This window comes from Balearica regulorum, chromosome 7 (genome assembly GCF_011004875.1).
Source record: "Balearica regulorum gibbericeps isolate bBalReg1 chromosome 7, bBalReg1.pri, whole genome shotgun sequence".
Lineage (NCBI taxonomy): Eukaryota > Metazoa > Chordata > Aves > Gruiformes > Gruidae > Balearica > Balearica regulorum.
The window spans coordinates 24,567,634-24,587,156 of record NC_046190.1 but is presented as its reverse complement, the minus strand read 5'-3'; the positions used below and the strand labels follow the sequence as shown (position 1 = coordinate 24,587,156).

Genomic DNA, 19,523 nt, shown 5'->3' with positions numbered 1-19,523 from the left:
GAGGATATTTTACCTGGATTAAGGTCACAAAATACATTTCAAAAATGCCATTTACAAATATGAACATACAACTCCAAGGCACACAGCATAACTGGTATACTAAGTTTCTCCATAGGAATGAGTGTACATCCTTTCACGTACCAGATGACTGAAAGCCGTGACTGATAGTAAGAGACCTAACATACAAACCCCTTAGAAGAGTATGTAAGTTTTCAGAAGTTAACTGTCCTTCTTCGCAGTTTTTCCAACAGTTTTTATAGACTGATTTACTGTAATGATACTCACCACCATACCTAGAGACACTAGTTACTTCAGCTGAAGGGAGTCTTTGAAAGCTCTCGTCATACTTAACTGAGATCTTACAATATGGAATAATTTTAACTTTTTAATGACAAAAAATATTTAAATTATTTGCCAAAACAATTTACAACTGGCAAAAACATTAGGCATGCTGATATATGCGTTCTGCAGCATGCATTTTCACACCAGTAACACAGAGCTTTGGGGAAAAATAACTCTAAAACCTAGATTACTCAGGTATACTTTTATGGTCACAACACTAACAGAGATAATGAGCCATCGTTTTACATATAAAGTACATCAAACATTCGTCATCTTTCAAATATTTTATTTTAGTACTTTTAAATATGTTTTAATACAACAAAGATATAAAACAATATATTAATTCAATCTGAGTTTAGAATCAAAACAATATTTACTTATTTACAATACTCACTTTAAACTTCACTGGCATACCTTCTAGCCATAAGGTAATACTATTTTCTCTGTAGGAACAAATTGAAGTAACAGTTCAGTGTGAAAACTCATGTTTCTACATGCCTATTACATTAAGTACCATGTACAATGCAGTTTGTGGTTTCTCACATTTGACATATTTCTCTTATTTGACAAAACTGAATTGAAAGAGCAAAACTAAGTTACAGTTAGTCTTTCTAACTATGCAGTCACTGGGCTAACACGTCAGGTTACTGTGCTCCACAGTTATCATCTTAAGTTCTTACACACCTATTACAAACTGGCTTTAAAAATGTGCATGTCACTGAATTACATACATAACACTCACTGCAAATTTCTTAAGACAGAAGTGGTAAGTATGCAGGAAACTGCTATATGGAAAGTTCAGCATTCACAATACTATAGTGTTTTAAAGGTTGTGAGGGGGGTTGGGGTGTTTTTCTTCATATAATGAAGAAGACATCAGTAGGTTCACTCCAAAGGACTTTTTTTCCCCCCCCAGAAATACTGTTTCTATTAGAATAGTGACAATGTCAAAGCTACATCAGCAATAGTAATCTGTATGAACCACCAGTGGCCTACCAATTAACCCTTGATTGATAAAGTCTACGTGCACAACATAATTCAGAGGGTAAGCTGACTCACTGCTAGGACTTCTGCCAAATATACTTCCATCTTCACAAGACTATGATGGTTTTTGTAGTTACAGGTCAAGTTTTTACAGAAGTATCCTAGATTATTAAAAAAAAAACCCAGAAACCTCAACATAATCTGTAGATTACTACAAATTCTCCCTAACTCTTCAGTAGAAAGTACATGGACAGGATGAAAAACTATCATAGTCATTACAGGTTACTTTTGTTATATTCCAGGTCCACAAAACCTACTTCCCCCCCCCCCCCCCCCCCCCCCCCCCCCCCCGCCCCTTGCTATTTCTTCAAATGCATATTTAATGATTAAAACTCAGCTCCCCAGTAGTCTTGGTGTTTGCAAACCTAGTGGACTCTTGTACATCAAAAAACTAGCTAAATTGTAATGAACAAGTATAGCTCTGAAGTATGCAAGCACTGCATAAAAAACCCCAAGGAGATTGCAAAAGAGACTTGTACTGATGTCAGAGTTCAACACCTCCCTCTTTCCCTTCGATACTCTTTTTGGCACTACGAGACACAGCCATACACAGAGGAAGATTATAGGAACCTGTGCTTTTATCCTTGTTGAAGGGTTTCCATACTTCTAAATAACCTTATTTAACATGCTTGCATCAAAAAATAACTGTTTTTTTCCAAATCATTTAACTGACTCTTGCTTCTAATAGCAGTTACCTATCAAGGTTTTATTTTTATGTTTTGGGGGGTTTTTTTACAGACCTGTTCTCTCAGAATCCAGTTAAGTAGTAATTTATTTGAAATTCTACTGGAATGTTTTCTTAGTAGATGTGAGGGGGGCAGGAATATCAGGGAAAACTAAAAAAGAAAGTGACATTACCTATTCCCATTAATGAAGCAGCATACCACACACACAGCACGCACTTGGCCTTATCCAAGAAAATACTCAAACTTCAATGGCAGCCCTCACTGAAGTCAGGGTATTTAGTGATTTCCTTAAAATTAAGCTTATCATTTGTTTCATCACAAGCAGTATACTTACAGGACCCAATTCTTGCTAGTCTTGGACATTTAAATACTTCAGGTCTATGCACATTTCTGTACCAACACTTGTGTGTTACCTTGTTTGCAACAGGACATGAAGATAGTTAACATATATGGAAGTTTTCTATATCACTATTCTCGAACATTTGGAGGAACCTTGCTTGAAGATCCTTCCATAAGGTTTTGTCAGTGTAATCAGAATTTGCTAAAACCCACATCTATGAAAGTCTAATTTCTGTATGCAGGTGTAATGTCATAAACCCACTAGCTTAAGGGATCTTCCAGAAAGGAAAAACTAAAGGCAAAAAGTCTAGGAAAGGTATTCCAAGAAACTGTGTCATAAGGTGCAAAGAAAAAAAAAAAAAGAAAAAAAGGAAGGGGGATTGACTACATGTCTATCACTTTCAGGTATGTGCATACTTATCTGCAAACTGATAATAAGGAAGAGCTGGAGACTATTGCCAAGTCTCAAATATTACCAGATTTGCTAAGCTACAGAAAAGTGACCCTCCCCTTCTTTTGTATATCCAGAGTTATTCAGCTAAGACTTTTCTACATGCTTAGTTTGTGCACTTTGTAGTACTAATGTAGTTAGACACTTGCACTTGCTGACATAATGCAATAATTCATTACCCTGAATTCAGACTACGCATGCACTCCCACAGACCACACAAGATGACTTTGCACAAAATAATGCAGCAAGTTAAGGGACAGCAAAAAGATTGGTGCATGAACATAAGAGAAGGACAACCCTGAACATATTTAGCATTAAATCCAAGGCCCAACGATGCCCTGCTGCCTTTACTTAAAAAGGGTTGTTAGCAGCAGAGAAGCAGCAAAATGCTTTTAAAACACTGACTTTTTAAAAAGGAGGTACAGAATTTTAAGCCTGTCAGTTACTTGTCACTTGTTTCCATCTAATTAACAATAAAGCTTACATTACCAACTTAACAGATTGACCTGTGCTCTTTTGCATGTGAAATCAGATTTTTCTATGAATTTCAAGCCTTCCTCTTGTGTGTTTATAGACAGACAAAATTAACTTCCAAAATAGAGGACAATTATCCTGACAATGTTTTAACCCACTTCAATGCTCACAAAACCAACCTCTGTATATCACTTATCTTGGACTCAGATATTTAGTATCAAGAGGAACAGCTCAAAAGAACAAGTTTCCTTTAAAAAACACTGATAGGCAATGCTCATTTAAAACATGTATTTACTTAACAGAATTTGAAAAATTAAATTAGAACAAAAGGAGAAGCCTCATGTTTCAAAATATATGAACTTCATTTAAAAAAAAAGTATTGAAATGATAGCTTTACTTTATGTAAACATTATTACACTGGGCTATACTTGAAAATTCTCCTGCATGTCTAAGTTGCAAGATAATTTCTCAGGTTAGATACAGCTATGCCAGTTAGCACCGACATGGTTCTTTTCAGTTTTGCAAGTTTAATTGCCTATCTCTCCATATGTTAGAATACAATCCTGCACATCCTAAGAACAGATGCTTTCCTAGAGTTTAAAAAATAGCATTCATAGCTGTGCATTGCAAAGGCAAATATGAATTAACAAATAGAGCTCTTTGATTATAAAGTCTCAAGAGGAATGTTCAAATTGCCTTTCTGAAATCAGAAAGGTAAGGACGGCAAATGAAAAGTCTAAATCTTTCAGAAAAATTTATCCCCTTTTTTTCTTAAGCGTACGCATACTCCCCTAATTTGGATGGCAAGAGCCATTAGGCTATGGCAGATTGAACAATATAGGATTACACTTGCAATTTTGCTAAAGAATTGGAATGTTACAAATACAAAAGTCTGCAGAATAGTACAAAGTATGTGTGCTCAATACAGTTAGCAGAGATACTCTATAGAAGCACAGCTCCTCTGTGGAATAGGAGCTAAATTAAGTTACAGAAATAATATGCTACAAAGAGCAGCAGATAGTCAAGTTAGTACAATCCAGGTTTATAAAAGGAACACAGTATAGTGAGTAGCAGCCCACAGTATGTTACAAGCCTCCAAATACAAAACTGTCTTGCAAAATTCCAAAGGAATTCTTTTCCATGGACACCTAAGTATGTTGTGACCATTAAGTCAGCTTGTACCAAGCTGGAAATGCCCTGTGTAACTTTCCAAGGCTGACTTACACACCCTTTTGCACATATCACCTATTCTGAAATTACAGTAACCGAACTAAAAGGTCTACACCATTTTTATGATTTGCGCCTTTTACCTATCAGTTTTCATGTAGCATAAATCTAATTTCAAGTCTCTACAGCCAACATTCGTATTGTCCCCTGACAGACCACCGCATAAGAGATCACCAACTGTGTGACCCTTGCTTACGCATTAAGGACTCAGAATGTTGGTCTGGGGTTTTTGGGGGTAATTTGTTGTTTGGTTTGGGGGGGGGGGGGGGGGTGGATTTGTGGGGTTTTTTTAAACAACCAAAACTCAACTGCTTATGGTACTTTTTCTGTGTAGTAAATGAGCAACTTAATTTAAGAACTAATCTCTTTTCCTACTTCTTAGAAGAACACACACTGTGTGTGTTTATATATATAAACAAATATATTGTGTGTATATATATCCAGAGATATTCACCATATTGTTGACACCAGAGTGCTAAAACATACATCAACATGAGCACTATTTCCAATACTCACTATTATTACTTTTCCTGAAAGAGTTACTACATGCATTTTCCCCATCCATTTATGGGACAGTAAGATATATGAAGATAACTGTTCTGTTTTTCCAATGTTAAAGAGCTGCTCCTAAAAAGCATGCACAGGTTTGGGTATAAAGCAATTAGAACCACAAAGAAAAGTTATTTTGTGGCTTTAAACTCGCTAAAGCTAAATTAACTTTACTTTCATTGGATGTAGCATTTACTTAAACTCATTTATTTAAACACAAAAGGGAAAACTTCCAAGTGCTAGAACAACCATATAGACAACTGATAGACTAGACTAAATAAGCTCTCATTAAAAAAACATCATCACTTCATAGCCACAAGGCAGACTTTCATTTTTGGCAACCTGTAGGCAGACCATTTATACTGTTAATTATACTTTAAGACTCGTTATTTAACGGTTAAGAGACCCTTTTAGCAAGGAACTATACTGCTTTCCTCATTATGACACAGTACTCCTCAATCTTTAAGTATACACAGAGTTTGTTTGTTTGAAAATTACATTTATGACCGATTTAAAAGAAAATCTTCATAAAGTTCTAATTTTTTAGTCAGTATATGTAAAAGCTGGCATATCAGATAACGGAGATTATTTGGACCTGTAAAGGGTATATTATATCTAGTACAAGCATATATTTGAGGTTAAAGTAACTTAAACATTGACATAGAACCTTACTAAGGGTAACAGTATTCTGGTTCGTATTCACGGTTTACTGATAGCCTTTACCGGTTCCTGCACTGTTTTCTATTAAAGCGTAAGAAAACAAAACACATCCCTGTGAAGTATGGGAACCTCATTTTATGGCTAAGAATCTAAGAAACAAGACGATGAGGAGATCACGGAGTGAAAAAAAAAAAAAATATTACTTTACATCCTCTCCCAGCTAGCCTTGTCAGATCTTAGTCACAATGCTTCATAAAAATCTGAATTGGCCCACACACTCTTCAGCCAATCAGTCTTTTCAATATACTAGGTTTTGAGAAGGGCCAGCAATACTCATTGGGAACAGTACCATTAACATTGCATTCAAAAAAAGAAAACATCGGAAACCAGATCCTTGCTCTCCTACTCTGTTGATATGCTCTAGTATTAGCCAACGTATGGTAATACAAAAAGAGTCTTGTAGTGATGTAAAAGGCAATGAAGACATCTATAGAATAATGTTCATGTGCAGCCAAAATAAAGAAGATTCCGAAGAGATTCAGGACCCAGGATAAGGTATGCAAGAAGTTCCAGCTCCTTGGTGTATCTAGGAGAAAACAGAAAGTGACCAACCTTGAATGACTCAAACATCTGGGTCATTACGAAATCCAGGCCTAGACATTTCAAGTTTTTATACAGACTTTTTAATCCAAAAACGTGATGAAGTTACTGTCTTCACTTGGAATTTTTGTTTACATCTACAGGTCCAATAAATCCAATGAAAACAACCACAGAAATTATAAATGTCCATCACTTCATGACTTCATTTACAAATACAGCTATTATGCATTTCTGGATCCTAACATGGTTTCGGATCATGCAAAGCAGAATTCTTTGTTCAACCAACTTGTTAATGAAAAACATGCCTTTTCCATGTAAAAAAGGGAAAAGTGTCATAAAGCATACATTATACTGTTATTGCAGTCATTCCATCATAGGTGAACTCAAACAAATTACCTTAGCTTGCTATATGATGTATCAAATTGCACTTTTATTTACAGAAGAGCACTATTGTTTCATATCTTCTCACTCATTGTGAGGTTTGGTTTTTTTGGCTTTGTGGATTATATTAAACATACACCCACCCAGCCTGGTATTTTGCCTGATAGGGGCCACTGGCAGATACCTAGGGAAGTGTACAGGAACAATCAGAAATATCTTCCCTAGTATTCTCCCAGTAGCAAGCCAGAAGCCCTTCTAATTTTCTTGACTCATATGTTCTTTCAAATGTGCCGTATTCCGCCTTCCATTAATCTAGGTGGTGCTCATCCTTTCAGGTCTGCAAGTGAGCTGTCACAAACCTGAGAAAGAGCACTGCAATGTGAATTTATATTTGTTTGTTTTAATGTTACACTCTGAACTTTTTGAGGAGGTCAAGCAGCAGGTATTCTTAATACTTAAGGACATTTAAGTATTTACACTCTCACACCCTTGGTTGACTGCAAGCAGTACATACTCTTAACACTTAAGGACGCTGAAGTATTGACACTTTGCACTTACATTCTGTGACGAAGAAGTTGAGCATGGTCAGGACGACAGTGTGGCCACTGAACATGTAATCTCCACACGTATGTACTCCAGTCAGAGTCATTCCAAAGCCACTCCATATTGCAAATGCCCGCTGGAGTTTTGCCCAAACATTGCCATACAACTAAAAGACAGTGACATTAACCTTTAAGTTCCAACCCCACCGCCTGAACAGTATGCCCGTAAAGTTAGCTATATAGCACTATGTATGTGTACTACCATTTATCATGTTGGGTCTCATTAAAATGCAGGTAGCACATCTTTGGATTTTATTGTGGCAGTGAGTCACATTAGTAACTACAACTACTAATTGTATTCATCATACCTCTGATGAATACTGGAATTTAGAGCAAGTATTTTGTTGCAAGTGATTTACATACAGAGTCTGCCACCTTTTTTTGAATGTATTCAACTTCTCAATGTGTCATTATCAAGCTTCCAATATATTCAGCTCAAACCTCTTCTAACTAAAAGTTAGGATAAAACCATAAAGTCCCATGTTCTATGGAATATGCCTTATTAGCAGGGGTGAAATAATAATAGGGTGTTGGGTGGTTTGTGGTTTTTTTGTTTTGTTTTTCAAAACCATGCATCCAATAAGACAAAGAAGTGATTACTGCACTTTCTGCCTTGCTTCATGAAGTCAGTATCTTAAGCACACGCTTCTCTGATGTATTCTCTCCAGTTTACATCGTGAAATATTCTGAACACCTTTCCCCAAGTAACTACCTCCTCTCCGAAGCGGCAAGTGCTTCTAAGACCCCTAAGGATGCTTGCCTTTATAATGGCAATTAATGGAGAGGTGTGGAGGGAAATAGGAGAGAAATGACACTTCTTACAAACACGCATCTAACACTATCGTCACAACAATCTTAATCATATCTTAAATAAAATAAATCATTTAAAAAAAAAAGGAAACAGGAAAAGTAATTTAAAGCATTTTAAGTTTTTACCTTTCCAGTACACTGCAAGTGCTGGCCTGGCACAGAAAGTGAGGTAACAAACATTGTAACGCAACGTAGTAAGAATACTGTCCCCATGAGGCTGCACAGCCTTCGCAGAAGTATAGATCTGGGAAAAGTGCACAGGAACTGATTGCAAGAATCCTAATATATTGTTTAAATATATTTTGGAAATATTGTTTATGGAAATATGTTTATGGAAAGTTATGATAAAAACATTTCCCAGCACCCCAACTTAATCCCATGAAGTCCCTTCATCACTGCTGCAAGTTTAAAAAAAAAAAAACCCAAACAATTTTTTACTGTGAAAGTAGTAACATAAAGGTATGGTTCCACATGACAGGGTAAGACACGGTAGCAAGTTTACTGTCACCAAAAGGTACTGCTCCACTCATACTAGCTTTGGCACTCATACCTTCTGTTGACAAACTGACAGAAATCAACAAACTGGTAAAAATTTAACTTAAAATACGCACGCGCGCAAAAGGGTTTTCTACCCTTTAGTGACAGCAAGCTGCTAGGCTGGCTCAGTCATCCTGTGGAATGCCATTCTCGTAAGATTTTCTTATATACAAAATTGTTACAGTATGAGAAAATATATTGACAACTCTCCGAAATACTTATATTCTGAAGGAAATTACATATAAATCTGGTAGAAAAGTAAATTCAGATTACTCCTTTGTAAGATTCACAAGTCACCATTCTTGATTAAATCCTCCCTAATCCATTTTAACAGGGACATATTAGAAGCTTACAAGATTCTTATTGAATGAAATGTCTTAAACAATCACCATAAACTCGTTACAGTCCTTTCACTGAATCAAAGTATAGTTAATTTGAATTTTAGATACTGTACCTGTGTTTGTGAAGCAGAAGAACCAACAGCCAAATGTAGCAAAGAATTACGCCACATACTTCAGTCATAGCAAAAGCCCATGGTATCCTAGGGACGCTAAAAAAAGAAGATGAAGCAATAAAGTTAACTTACAATACAAAGGCTTAATTTTTTTTTCTAGTCTCAGTATTGCGAATAAAGGCATATAAAGTCCAAACTACAAAACTAACTTGTGTTAATCTGACAATAGTTTAAACTACAACCAAAAATTATTTTGTTAGACTGAATGATATAGAATTTGAATTATTTCATTATATTATGTCCTTTCTAATAATGTATTTTCAGCAGGTATTTACACAGAATTCAGTAAGTCCAAGAAAATATCTTAATTTACATGTGATTTACTAACAGGATGTGTTCCTCTACCATTGTTTCCCAACAACCTTTTCCATTCTGACACAGACTTGCATCACGTCAATTATGCTACTTATAAGAATGCCATGTCAACACAATTAATGAAATGATGCAAAGCCTAAAACCCTACATACTTGTAATGAATCAAAACTGCACAGAAAAGTGCTAGGAAAAATAAAAACTGTTTTCGAAGATAGATTTCAGTGATAATCACTATCTGCGAACCCTTCAGCTTTGCCTTTCAAAAGATTTAAGACTTTCTTGCAGACATATGGCACCAGTAACAATTTCCGCTCTGCAATTTCACCAAAATACAGACAGACAGATTTCAAGAGAGGTAGTTTTGTGTTCCCTCTGATACAAAGGGGCAGCAAAGGGCTGCTCAAATGCTAGCTTTGCAGTAATCCCCTTGCATTGTTTTGGGAGCTACTGCTTTCTGACTTCCGCCATCCTCCTGCCCACTGAATACCCTGGTAGTGCCCTGGGAACAAAATCCAGTGATGCCATAGCTCCAGTTCTCTCTCCCCTCTTCCACTCTGCTGGACGTGGTCCATCCTTGCTGAGTTATATCTAAATTTATGGGGGATATTGCATACTGACTCAAAAGATCAGAGTCCTACTGACAATGAAAACTGTTAAAACGGAAATTACTGGCAGGAATACAAACACCACAAAGACTGAACTCTTAAAACTGTTTATCTTGTCTTTTAAAACTCTCTAGGCATTAAGTGCAAGTGCACTTCCTCAGAGGGAGCATGTATCCCATGTTAAGTCTGTAGCCAATGACTAGAATTTCATCTTTGCTATTGTGTCTCTCTGAAGTGGAATATTTTCTTTAAAAAAATGAGCAGGTATTGCGTAAGTCACAATAGTGTTTTAGCATACAGATACTCTACAGGTAAAAAAGATGATGGTTTATTCAGTCTACTTCAGAGTTTCCTTAAACCATCTTCAACAAGTTGACAGTGTGGAGACAGCAAAAAATATACTATCAATGCTATGCCCTTTCCATTTCCTTGCTCACTAGCAGACCAAAATACTCCTTCATCAATTTTTTTTCTATATCAAGACATGGTAAGCTTCATAGCAGCATCTGGATTTCAGAAAAAAACATATCACTACTTATCTATGCCAGCTGACCATCACTTTTTTTTACTAGAATGAGAGGATGGACAAATTAATTCCAGTTCTCTGATTAGCTAAAGATACAGAATTAAATATAAACTGGTCAGAACAGCAGCTCAATTTATTTTCCCCTGATAAGACTAAATCTCTGTATCTAACTGATGTGCATTTCAATCTTAGCAGAAGGGTTTACTACACTAATTACTATTTTGCAGAGGCATCTTCAAGAGCATATGAAACTTTAAGAACAAAGAAAAGACGGCCTGTACTTTAACCATCAAGTTACTGGTTTGTTTTAAAAGAAAATTTCTTACCTATCTAGAAATATGTCTGGTAGAGGTGGATATGTTTGCATGTCAGGTACTCGCTCATGTACTATAACCATAACGAATGATGTAAAGCCAAACACTATGAAGACATACACACAACTTAAAACCGTCTTCCAATACTCTGGGTCCAGTCTTCGCGTAGAGTGTTTGTTTTTTCCATTTGCATATTGATACTGATCACCATTCAAGTCAGTAATTGGTCCATCGTAGTCCCGAGGTACTTCACCATTACAAAACCAATCTGTACCCTGTAGTGAACCAACACTTGGGCATGCTGTGCCAATGTGACTATCGCTGTTGTAACCCAGCTCTTCCAGGACATCAATATGTTGCTTCTGTAGTTTGCGTATGGACAACATTAGCCTTTTGATATCCCCCAGGACTTTGATTTCCAAGGGAGGGGATCGTAAATCATACTCAGTAAGTGTCAGCAGGGTAATTCCATCTAGCCTGTGTCTATTGCACAAAACATCCACATATTCACAGAAGCCCTCTTCCTTCAGCCACTTGGCTACGTTCTTGGTGGTCCAACGTCGAATGCAAAGCTGGTTATTGCCTGCCATCATCCTTCGCTGTCCGCCAATAAAATAGACCTGTTATATATTGGAGAAAGAGACGAGACCTGAATGTTTAATGAAGATTACTGAAATGCCAGTGTATTTTGTGAGATTTTAGATGCTTGATTAGCCAAAGGCTTTTTATACAAGAGCCAGCTAAAAACCAGACACATAATTTATTAGCTAAGTAATATAAAAATGCTTTTATAACATTTTTTATTCAAGCAAAACTAAATTATCTCACTTGTTCCTAAATAGAAATTTACAACTACCAAGAAGCAGAATATTGTCCTAGAATATTTTCCTCAGTCTACTTTTATTCTTTTGTTAAAAAAATAAATAAATCCAAGTTTGTTAATTACACTAGGCAACGAAAAACAAAGATTACTCTGTTTAAATACCAGCTTAATCATTAGTCTTCTCCACTGTTTGCAGTTCATAAACCAAGCAAGAAAGTATAGCTGGCAACCCTGTAAAAATGAATTAAAGCTAAAATAATACATTACAGGTCCAACACATTCTGCTGTTTTAAAATATATACTAAAGCTTTGATGGCATGGCACTTCCTCCCCACCCTGTCCAACTAAACCTAAGACCAGGTATCTACAAAAACATCAACCTGAGGCATCTTAGCTCTATGTTGATGATGCAGCCATAGTATTTCTATCTTTGTTTCTCAGTAATTAAGATAGATGCTTATTATATTGCAAATCCGTTAAAACATTCAGCTTTCAAAATAACATTACTACAAATTAAGCATTAGATGTAATTCCAAAGCATCTTTAAAAGTGATGTGGTAACAGATAACAACATAATGCACCAAAACCAGAAAACACGTTTTCCATCCATACAGATTTCTCAATTATTGTTTTCTTGATTCTAGAATATTGCTTGAAGGAAGGCGAGACATTTCAGCAACATTTAAGTCACATGGAGGTGACAAGTCACCAGAACAGCTTAGAACAACCAGAAAAATTAACCACAGAACATTACATGGAATAAATGAAAAAACTTTGAAAGGCTACCAGTGATGCAAGAGTAATAAAAAGCCTATCCAATATTTAAGACCCACAGCAGCACAGAATGGATTTGTGCATAATTTATATGTGGTGGCTTATGTACAGCTACCATCTAAGAACCAACTACAATTTCACAGTTCTTTTCTACCAAAAAAAAAAAAACAAAACAAAAACACCAGTCTAATTAACTAAAATGCTTCAATGGTGCCAACCAAATCTCAGAAAATACAAGATAGTACAATATAGTAGTGCCACATACATCATTCAAGGTTTTCAGAGTGAAAGCAAGGAAACAGTCTATTCAAACTATTATTTACCTTCTGTATATAGTAAATAGGTACTCAAATCCATCATGAATATTCAACACAAAGTTTTATATTGCTTTCAGGGGCACAGGTCTTCCACAAACAGAAGCTCTTTCCTTCTCACTTCTCTTTTTAAAATGGTACTGTACCTATTGCTGGAAGTAACTCTTACCGTAATTATTGGATGCAACTTTCTCTTCCAACTTACATCTAAGAGGACCACATATTATTTTCTTCTATATCAGAGAAGATTCGATTTGCCCAGTGAGATTTCTCAGCAGTGCAAAAGAAATACTTTAGAACAAAAGCGAGCGTACAAAGTTGCCCTTCTAAAGGAATTAAGAGAGTGGTACTTCTGAAGATATTACCTCTGGAGTTGACTGTATATTAACAACATGTACTTAATGCCTAGTTTTAATTTCTCAAAACTCCATATCCAGTCAATATATATATAGGCTTGAATACCTTGATTTAAATAGTTGCCAAAACATCCATAAACCACCACTAGAATCTCTGTATCTACTATACTCTTTCTTCTCCATATAAAAAGGTATTTGCTCATTTCTATGTTATCTTAGTATTTTTGAAAGTCTTGCTCAAAACATCTGGAACAACTCTGTGGCTTACACAGCTATTAACAAAAGAAATTATGGTATTTAATTTGTAATTAACAATCAGTTAATTGGCCTTTTTTGTACTACATCTTTTTTTATCTTACTCCAGTAAGAAAACCAAACTTGAGTTGCTTATCTGCTTATATCCAGCTTTCCTTACTTGGAACTACAGATGAAATAAAGACAAAGTTTGTTAATCACAGTGAGTTTTGTAACACTAAGCATCACAATTTTTTCTAAAAGCAGCAAATTTAGACTCAAATAGACTCAACTTACTGATTTGCCTTCTAACCAAAGCAGGTTCTGAGGGCAAAGGCAGGAAACTCTCCCTAAACTATGAGAATTTTGTTCATTTGTCACAAGTCAAGTAGCCTCACACCAGCCTAGGGTTTCTTCGTCTGGCATTGCAGGAATAAAAATCAACCCTTTACATGACGTGCAATAAAAGGGGCCTTACAACACTGAGTAAGCATACTCAAAGGTCATTACTGAATAGGCTGGACCTGGGAGAAAGTCTACATTAACCTTAAGATGCAGCTGATAGGACCTGCTTCTGTGTTTAAATGCTGTCAAAGACAAGGCATTTAACAAACTGTAAAAGACAAAGAAATCAACAAAAGAAAGCAACACACACATAAAACACAGACCATTCCACACAGCTGGTAACTAATTTCATGTCAACAGCAACAGTTAAGTTCAGTTTTGATGACGAGGCAATTTCTTTAAACTCAGACACTGCCTTCTCCTTCAGACTACTCATTTAATGCCACTTCCATAGTTTAAAGGGTAAAAAGCACTCTCCCTAATAATCTGAGCACCTGGAATACAGTACAGATCTCTGTGCTCAACTGCTCCTGTTCATTTTTGAAGCTTAAGAACAGTCCATAACATTTCCAGGACTACCAGTCTGCAATGCAAGACAGACCAGCGTAGCAGAAGAGACCAAGTCACCTAGATAACTGTACTGGTCTTCTGAGAGAAAACAGCACTGGTAACTACTTTCCCTTCTACATTTCTGGGTTTATTGACGAAACCAAATAATGAATAACATTATTTAATGATGAATAACACGCCTGAGTAACACAGAGCAAGCACAGACTTAAACGTCAGAGGGCAAAATATACTTTTCGCCTGACATCAGCAATGTCTGTAGCTAGCTAGTTGATTACTTTCCTGCTACTGTGACTTTATATTTAGTCAGCTCATCAGCAGTATGTATCACATGTCCTGCTTCCCTTTTTCCTCCCCCAGTCCTTTAATTAACAGCACGAACACAACTGAATATGAACTTCATGTGCATGTATATAAGTATTTATTTTTTTTAAAAAGAAAAGTGTTACTTTTTGAGCCATGAACATTTCTACAATTTGGTTAGGGCATTTTAAAAAATGACATGCCTCCGAGAGGCTGAGTATACCCTTAACACAATATTTTTTCCTAGGTGAATATTTAAATATGGAAAATTAATCCCTCTCAAAATGATTATCCACAATTCTATCATGTTTTCCTCTACTGAATTACTACTAGTCAACCATTAAGTCCATAATTTTCCTAGCATGCAGACTTTGAGTCACTATACTAAGGTAAAAATGTGGAAAGTTGAATATGATTATCACTCCTCTAGCCAAGAAAAAGTAGCATTAATATCACACTAACATTGGGCTGCCATCCTGTTACAGAAACAAAACTCGATTACACCAGAATCATAGCTGAAGGGTTAAATAATATCCTAGTTACGTCCACAGCAGTTAGCAGAACGCTGACTGGATTTGTTTATTCCAGACATGCATGCAAAACACTCCCAGCATCATCTCTGCTTCCCCACCTGCCCACGTGTGCCTGGGAGAGCCTATGGCTCTCCTTGCTGACACGCCTCTTGAGTTTTTCCCAGCCAAGTTCAGGTCTCACCATCCTTGAGAGGAATTTTAGGCAGGACGCTGAAGAACTATCAGATCTTAGATGATTTAACCTACATTTCTCTGTGGAAGGTTTCAAGCTGAAGTCTGAATATAGGCGATTACAACTCAGCCCCTCCTTTGCTGGGTCTGCTGGCCTAGGAGCACATCATCTCACAGCCGGGGTGAAAAGCTTTTCTGTACGAAGGCTGCTGGTTCGCAATGTGGACAAGACCCAGGTTTGAGGCCTTGGCTCCCCAGCATGCAAAAAAATAAAGCCATACTCAAAAACGTGCACTGAGCCAGCCTGCAATAATAAGGCTACTGTCACATACCAACTCAGTAATGCTGTGCTGGAAAAAAACATACAGCACTGCCTTGTTACGTATCAGAAGTCTCAGATACTCTGCTGACTTGCATCAGAAGCTTGTCACTTGCTCTTTCTGAAAACTCTTAATTCTTCATTGCTTAAAACAAACAGCACCAAAGGTTTCATTGCCATATAGTATACACTGACTTAATCCTTACCTTCTAAATGCCACCATATATAGTACAGTGTCTTGTAAACAAAAGGAGAAAAATTAGATTCGCAAAAACAATACTTGTTTTTTCAAGTTTTTTTTTTTTTAATACAATAGCTACCATGCTACATATAAAACAGATCGAACATGGCATGATGCCCACCATGAGACCAAAAAATTTGGATAAGTATTTTCCTGAAGCAAGCATACAATAATTTCAAATGCAGAAATACTCCTATAAAACTTGCATTCAGTTTTACTTAGTGACTTTGCTATCAGAGTTGTTCCATAAACATTTCTAGTAAGTGAAGTTAGCAGCAGTATCTTAACCGTATTCAAAGGTCTTAGTGCTATTTATGAAGGTAAGATAAGAAATCTCACAGAGTAACTAACACTTGTTTAGTTTACTGTATGTCTTAGGTTTTAAACCATCAAGGAAGATGTGCTTTTCAAGAATTATTCACTGAAGTGCTGCATTGTGGAAAATATAGAACTGATACTGTAAAATCAAGAATTAGCTCCACACTCTTAGAAGAGTCTTTCCTCCATGCAAAACCGACAGCAGCAACTACATAAAGTCCTGAAAGCTAAACATATTTGTCTTAAGAATCACTAAGCACAGTTACATATTGCAGCAAGCTGAACAGAAAACATACTGCTCCCTGACTTTTACACCTCATTAAACCAAATGGGTTGTATTATACTCAAGTGAACACTAAGAGCAGCTCAACTCCCAACCTACTAACCACCTAACAAAACATTTTTTTTATCCTACCACCATAATTCAAAGCACACACAAGTGATTTTCAAACAACTGATCAAGTACTCCACCACTTATGTTAGGATGTAATTCAGTATTCCATTAATATTTGTACAAGATCTTGAACATTTCACATGCTAAATGTCAAGTGTCAAGTATTTTTTTTCCTCCAACTTCAAGAAATAGTACATCCATCTCATAACAGAATGCTTGCTGCTTTTTATCCTTTTACAACTTAGCAGTAAGAGAAATCCAGTTTGCTTTTCCCCTTTAATTTCTTTCTTTTCTTCCCACACCCTCATCTTCGGACAGAAATAAGAGAAGACATGAACAAACTCTCCATCCAAATTAATACCAGAACAACATCTGAAGTGAAACTGTCTTTGTTCTTACTCTTCACAATCATTTACAACCTGATCTTTGTGGTCTAGTGAAAAATCTAGGAGCCTCTCTCATTTTAGATGCATTAAACTAAATAAGAAATAAAAAACTTTTAAAAGTTATGTGATTATAAAATAAACATTTATAATGTAATATGGTTTATGGATCTCAACCAGCTTAGCGGGCTGCAACACTGAGCTCTGTACAAATGTCATAGTATAGAGCCTGAAAGATTGCAACTCCTAGGACAACCTCTGTTTTTAATGATATACTACCAAAAAAAAATCCCAACCAGACAGCAAAAAGAAGATCACCTAGAATAGCAAATAAGATAATTTAAAATTCTTGCTCTTTACAAATCTACAGAATGTTTCCTTCGCATCTAAGTAGCACTTTCGCAACAAAGACTTAGGAAACTTCCCAAAGAATTTCCTTTCACTGGGTATAAAAATCACTTCGCCCCAGTCCTGTGAGTTAATTCCACCTTTTTTCTATATCACAGAAAGCAAAAGGAAGAACAAGACCACAGGTGTTTCCTTACCTCTGATATCCAGCAAGAGGCACCCCCCCAACAAACATGAGAGGCATTTAAATACCAGGAAATGTCTTGTTGAGTTCCTGCCACTCCAGAGCACAGCATGACCAGCTGCTCTGTGGCAGTGGCACAGACACCGTGTCCAGCTGCACGAGGGAGCTCTGTGGAGATGGAGCATACTTAGCACAAGTGGAATCTTCCATCATGTTACAAGCAGAACATGTGTTGGGTTTTTATAAGACAAATTTTGCAAGCTGAAGCATCAAATACAAAACTAGGAGATCGCTTCAACTCCAGTTACAAACGAATAAATATGCAAACACTAAAACTACCTCTCATTTGCCTCTCTTGCCTCACAGAACTGAAAAAGCTTACCCTTTTCAAGTATTATGTTTGAAAAATAGCAATCAGCAATCATTAAGCGAATAGTCAGAGAGACCACCTAATGCATTAGCAATGTAGATTCGAGAGACTGAGTGGATAACAGCTCCTGCACAGTTTCAACTTTCTAAACACGCGCCGGCCTTAACTTAAGCTCACACAAAACCTGCCCCACGCCGGCAGCCTTCTCCATGTAATTCTGGAGCCCAAACAGCATGCACGCAGACCAGTAACAGCACTTTGCCGGGCTGCCATACTAACTGTCAAAAGCTACACGCTCCAAAACTTTTTTACTCAAAACTAAAGACTTTGCCCTCAGAAACCCCACCAATTTTCCAGCACTGGCAGAGAAAACAGTCAGATAGCTGAGTATCTGTTTTGATACCTAACCGTAAGACTGACACAGAGCACAGGTACTCGGCATCATTTCCAGCAGCGATTTGTTTCCTGTGCTGGCTGACACAGGAACGAGAAACCACACGATTCCCCTCTCCCGCCAGACCCGCTGGAAGGACAAGGCACAGGAGCAGCAGCACGTCCCGACCCCCCGTCTCCCCGCACAGCACGGATCCCGCCGCCCCTGACACACGCCTTCACACCCTCCCTGCTAACCAGGCCCTTCTCCTCCTGGATCATCCTCGCTGAAGTAGAAAATTTACAAAACTCAGAAGGAAATCGACGCAACCAGGCACAAGAACTACAACACTGCATCCTCTCTGCGGCAGACGAAATAACTTAGGCGAGAAACACGCGTGATTTTTAGTTTCTTAGGAGACTGGTTCCCTCACAAGCTGGCACGGAAGCCCCCGAGGCACGCCGCCGGGAGCCCGCCAGCCTACACGGGACGAGGGTCAGACCTCCAGAGAGGTGCCCGTCAAAGATACGCGCGTTAATTGCGGCGGAGGGGATTTAGCGCAAACAGACAATGCAAGAGGCTTTTCCCCCCTCCCGGGGTGGGCGAAGCCGTTCTCCCCCAGCACAGCCCCCGGAGCGAAGCGGCCCTTTCCCTCCCCGACCCGCCCGCAGCCCGGGGCGCCACACGCCGCCCCCGGCCCCGCCGCGGTAGGGGTAGAGCCCGGGAACCCGGCCGCTCGGCGGCAGGCTCCCAACGCTGGGGCGGCTCTCCGCGCCCCCGGCCGGCAGCGGGGCGGCGCCCTGCGGGCCGGGCACCGGGCACCGCGCTCCGCTGCGGGGGGACGCACGACCCCCCGCGGGCGGGAGGGGACGGGAGGTGAGCGCCCCCCACCCCCAGTCCCGCACCTCGCCCCGCCTCACCTCACCTCACCTGCCACCACGGCAGCAGCGCTAAGTGGCGGTCCCGCAGCTCCCGGCCCCGGGGCGGCGGCAGCGCCTCCTGCGCGCCCTCCCTCTCTCCGGCGGCGGCGGCGGCCACCGCCACCACCCCATCACCCGGCCGGAAGTGGCGGCCGGCAGCGCCTCGCGGGCGGCGGAAGGGGCGGGGACGGAGCGGGGGCAGCTTCCGGCAGGGGCCGCGGCGGCGGGCAGCGCTGGTTTCTCACTGCGGGGCGGCGGGGCTCTGGGGCTCTGGCCT

General features: G+C 38.6%; 1 protein-coding gene across 3 annotated transcripts; it reads right to left on the bottom strand.

The window, feature by feature from the left end:
- Positions 1–614: 614 nt before the first annotated feature.
- On the bottom strand, positions 615–19,408 carry SAMD8 (sterile alpha motif domain containing 8). Of its 3 annotated transcripts, XM_075758614.1 has the most exons (7): positions 19,264–19,408; positions 17,597–17,751; positions 10,989–11,596; positions 9,157–9,252; positions 8,292–8,409; positions 7,312–7,462; positions 615–6,358 (listed from the first exon to the last, which is right to left on the bottom strand). In XM_075758614.1, exons 2-7 carry the CDS (start codon positions 17,693–17,695, stop codon positions 6,054–6,056), a joined length of 1,377 nt encoding a protein of 458 aa, XP_075614729.1. In that variant the 5' UTR covers positions 17,696–17,751; positions 19,264–19,408; the 3' UTR covers positions 615–6,053. The 3 variants fall into 3 exon arrangements, with proteins under 3 accessions (XP_075614729.1, XP_075614730.1, XP_075614731.1); XM_075758615.1 differs by lacking the exon at positions 17,597–17,751; XM_075758616.1 differs by lacking the exons at positions 17,597–17,751; positions 19,264–19,408 and adding an exon at positions 13,775–14,050.
- Between the last annotated feature and the right edge of the window lie 115 nt (positions 19,409–19,523).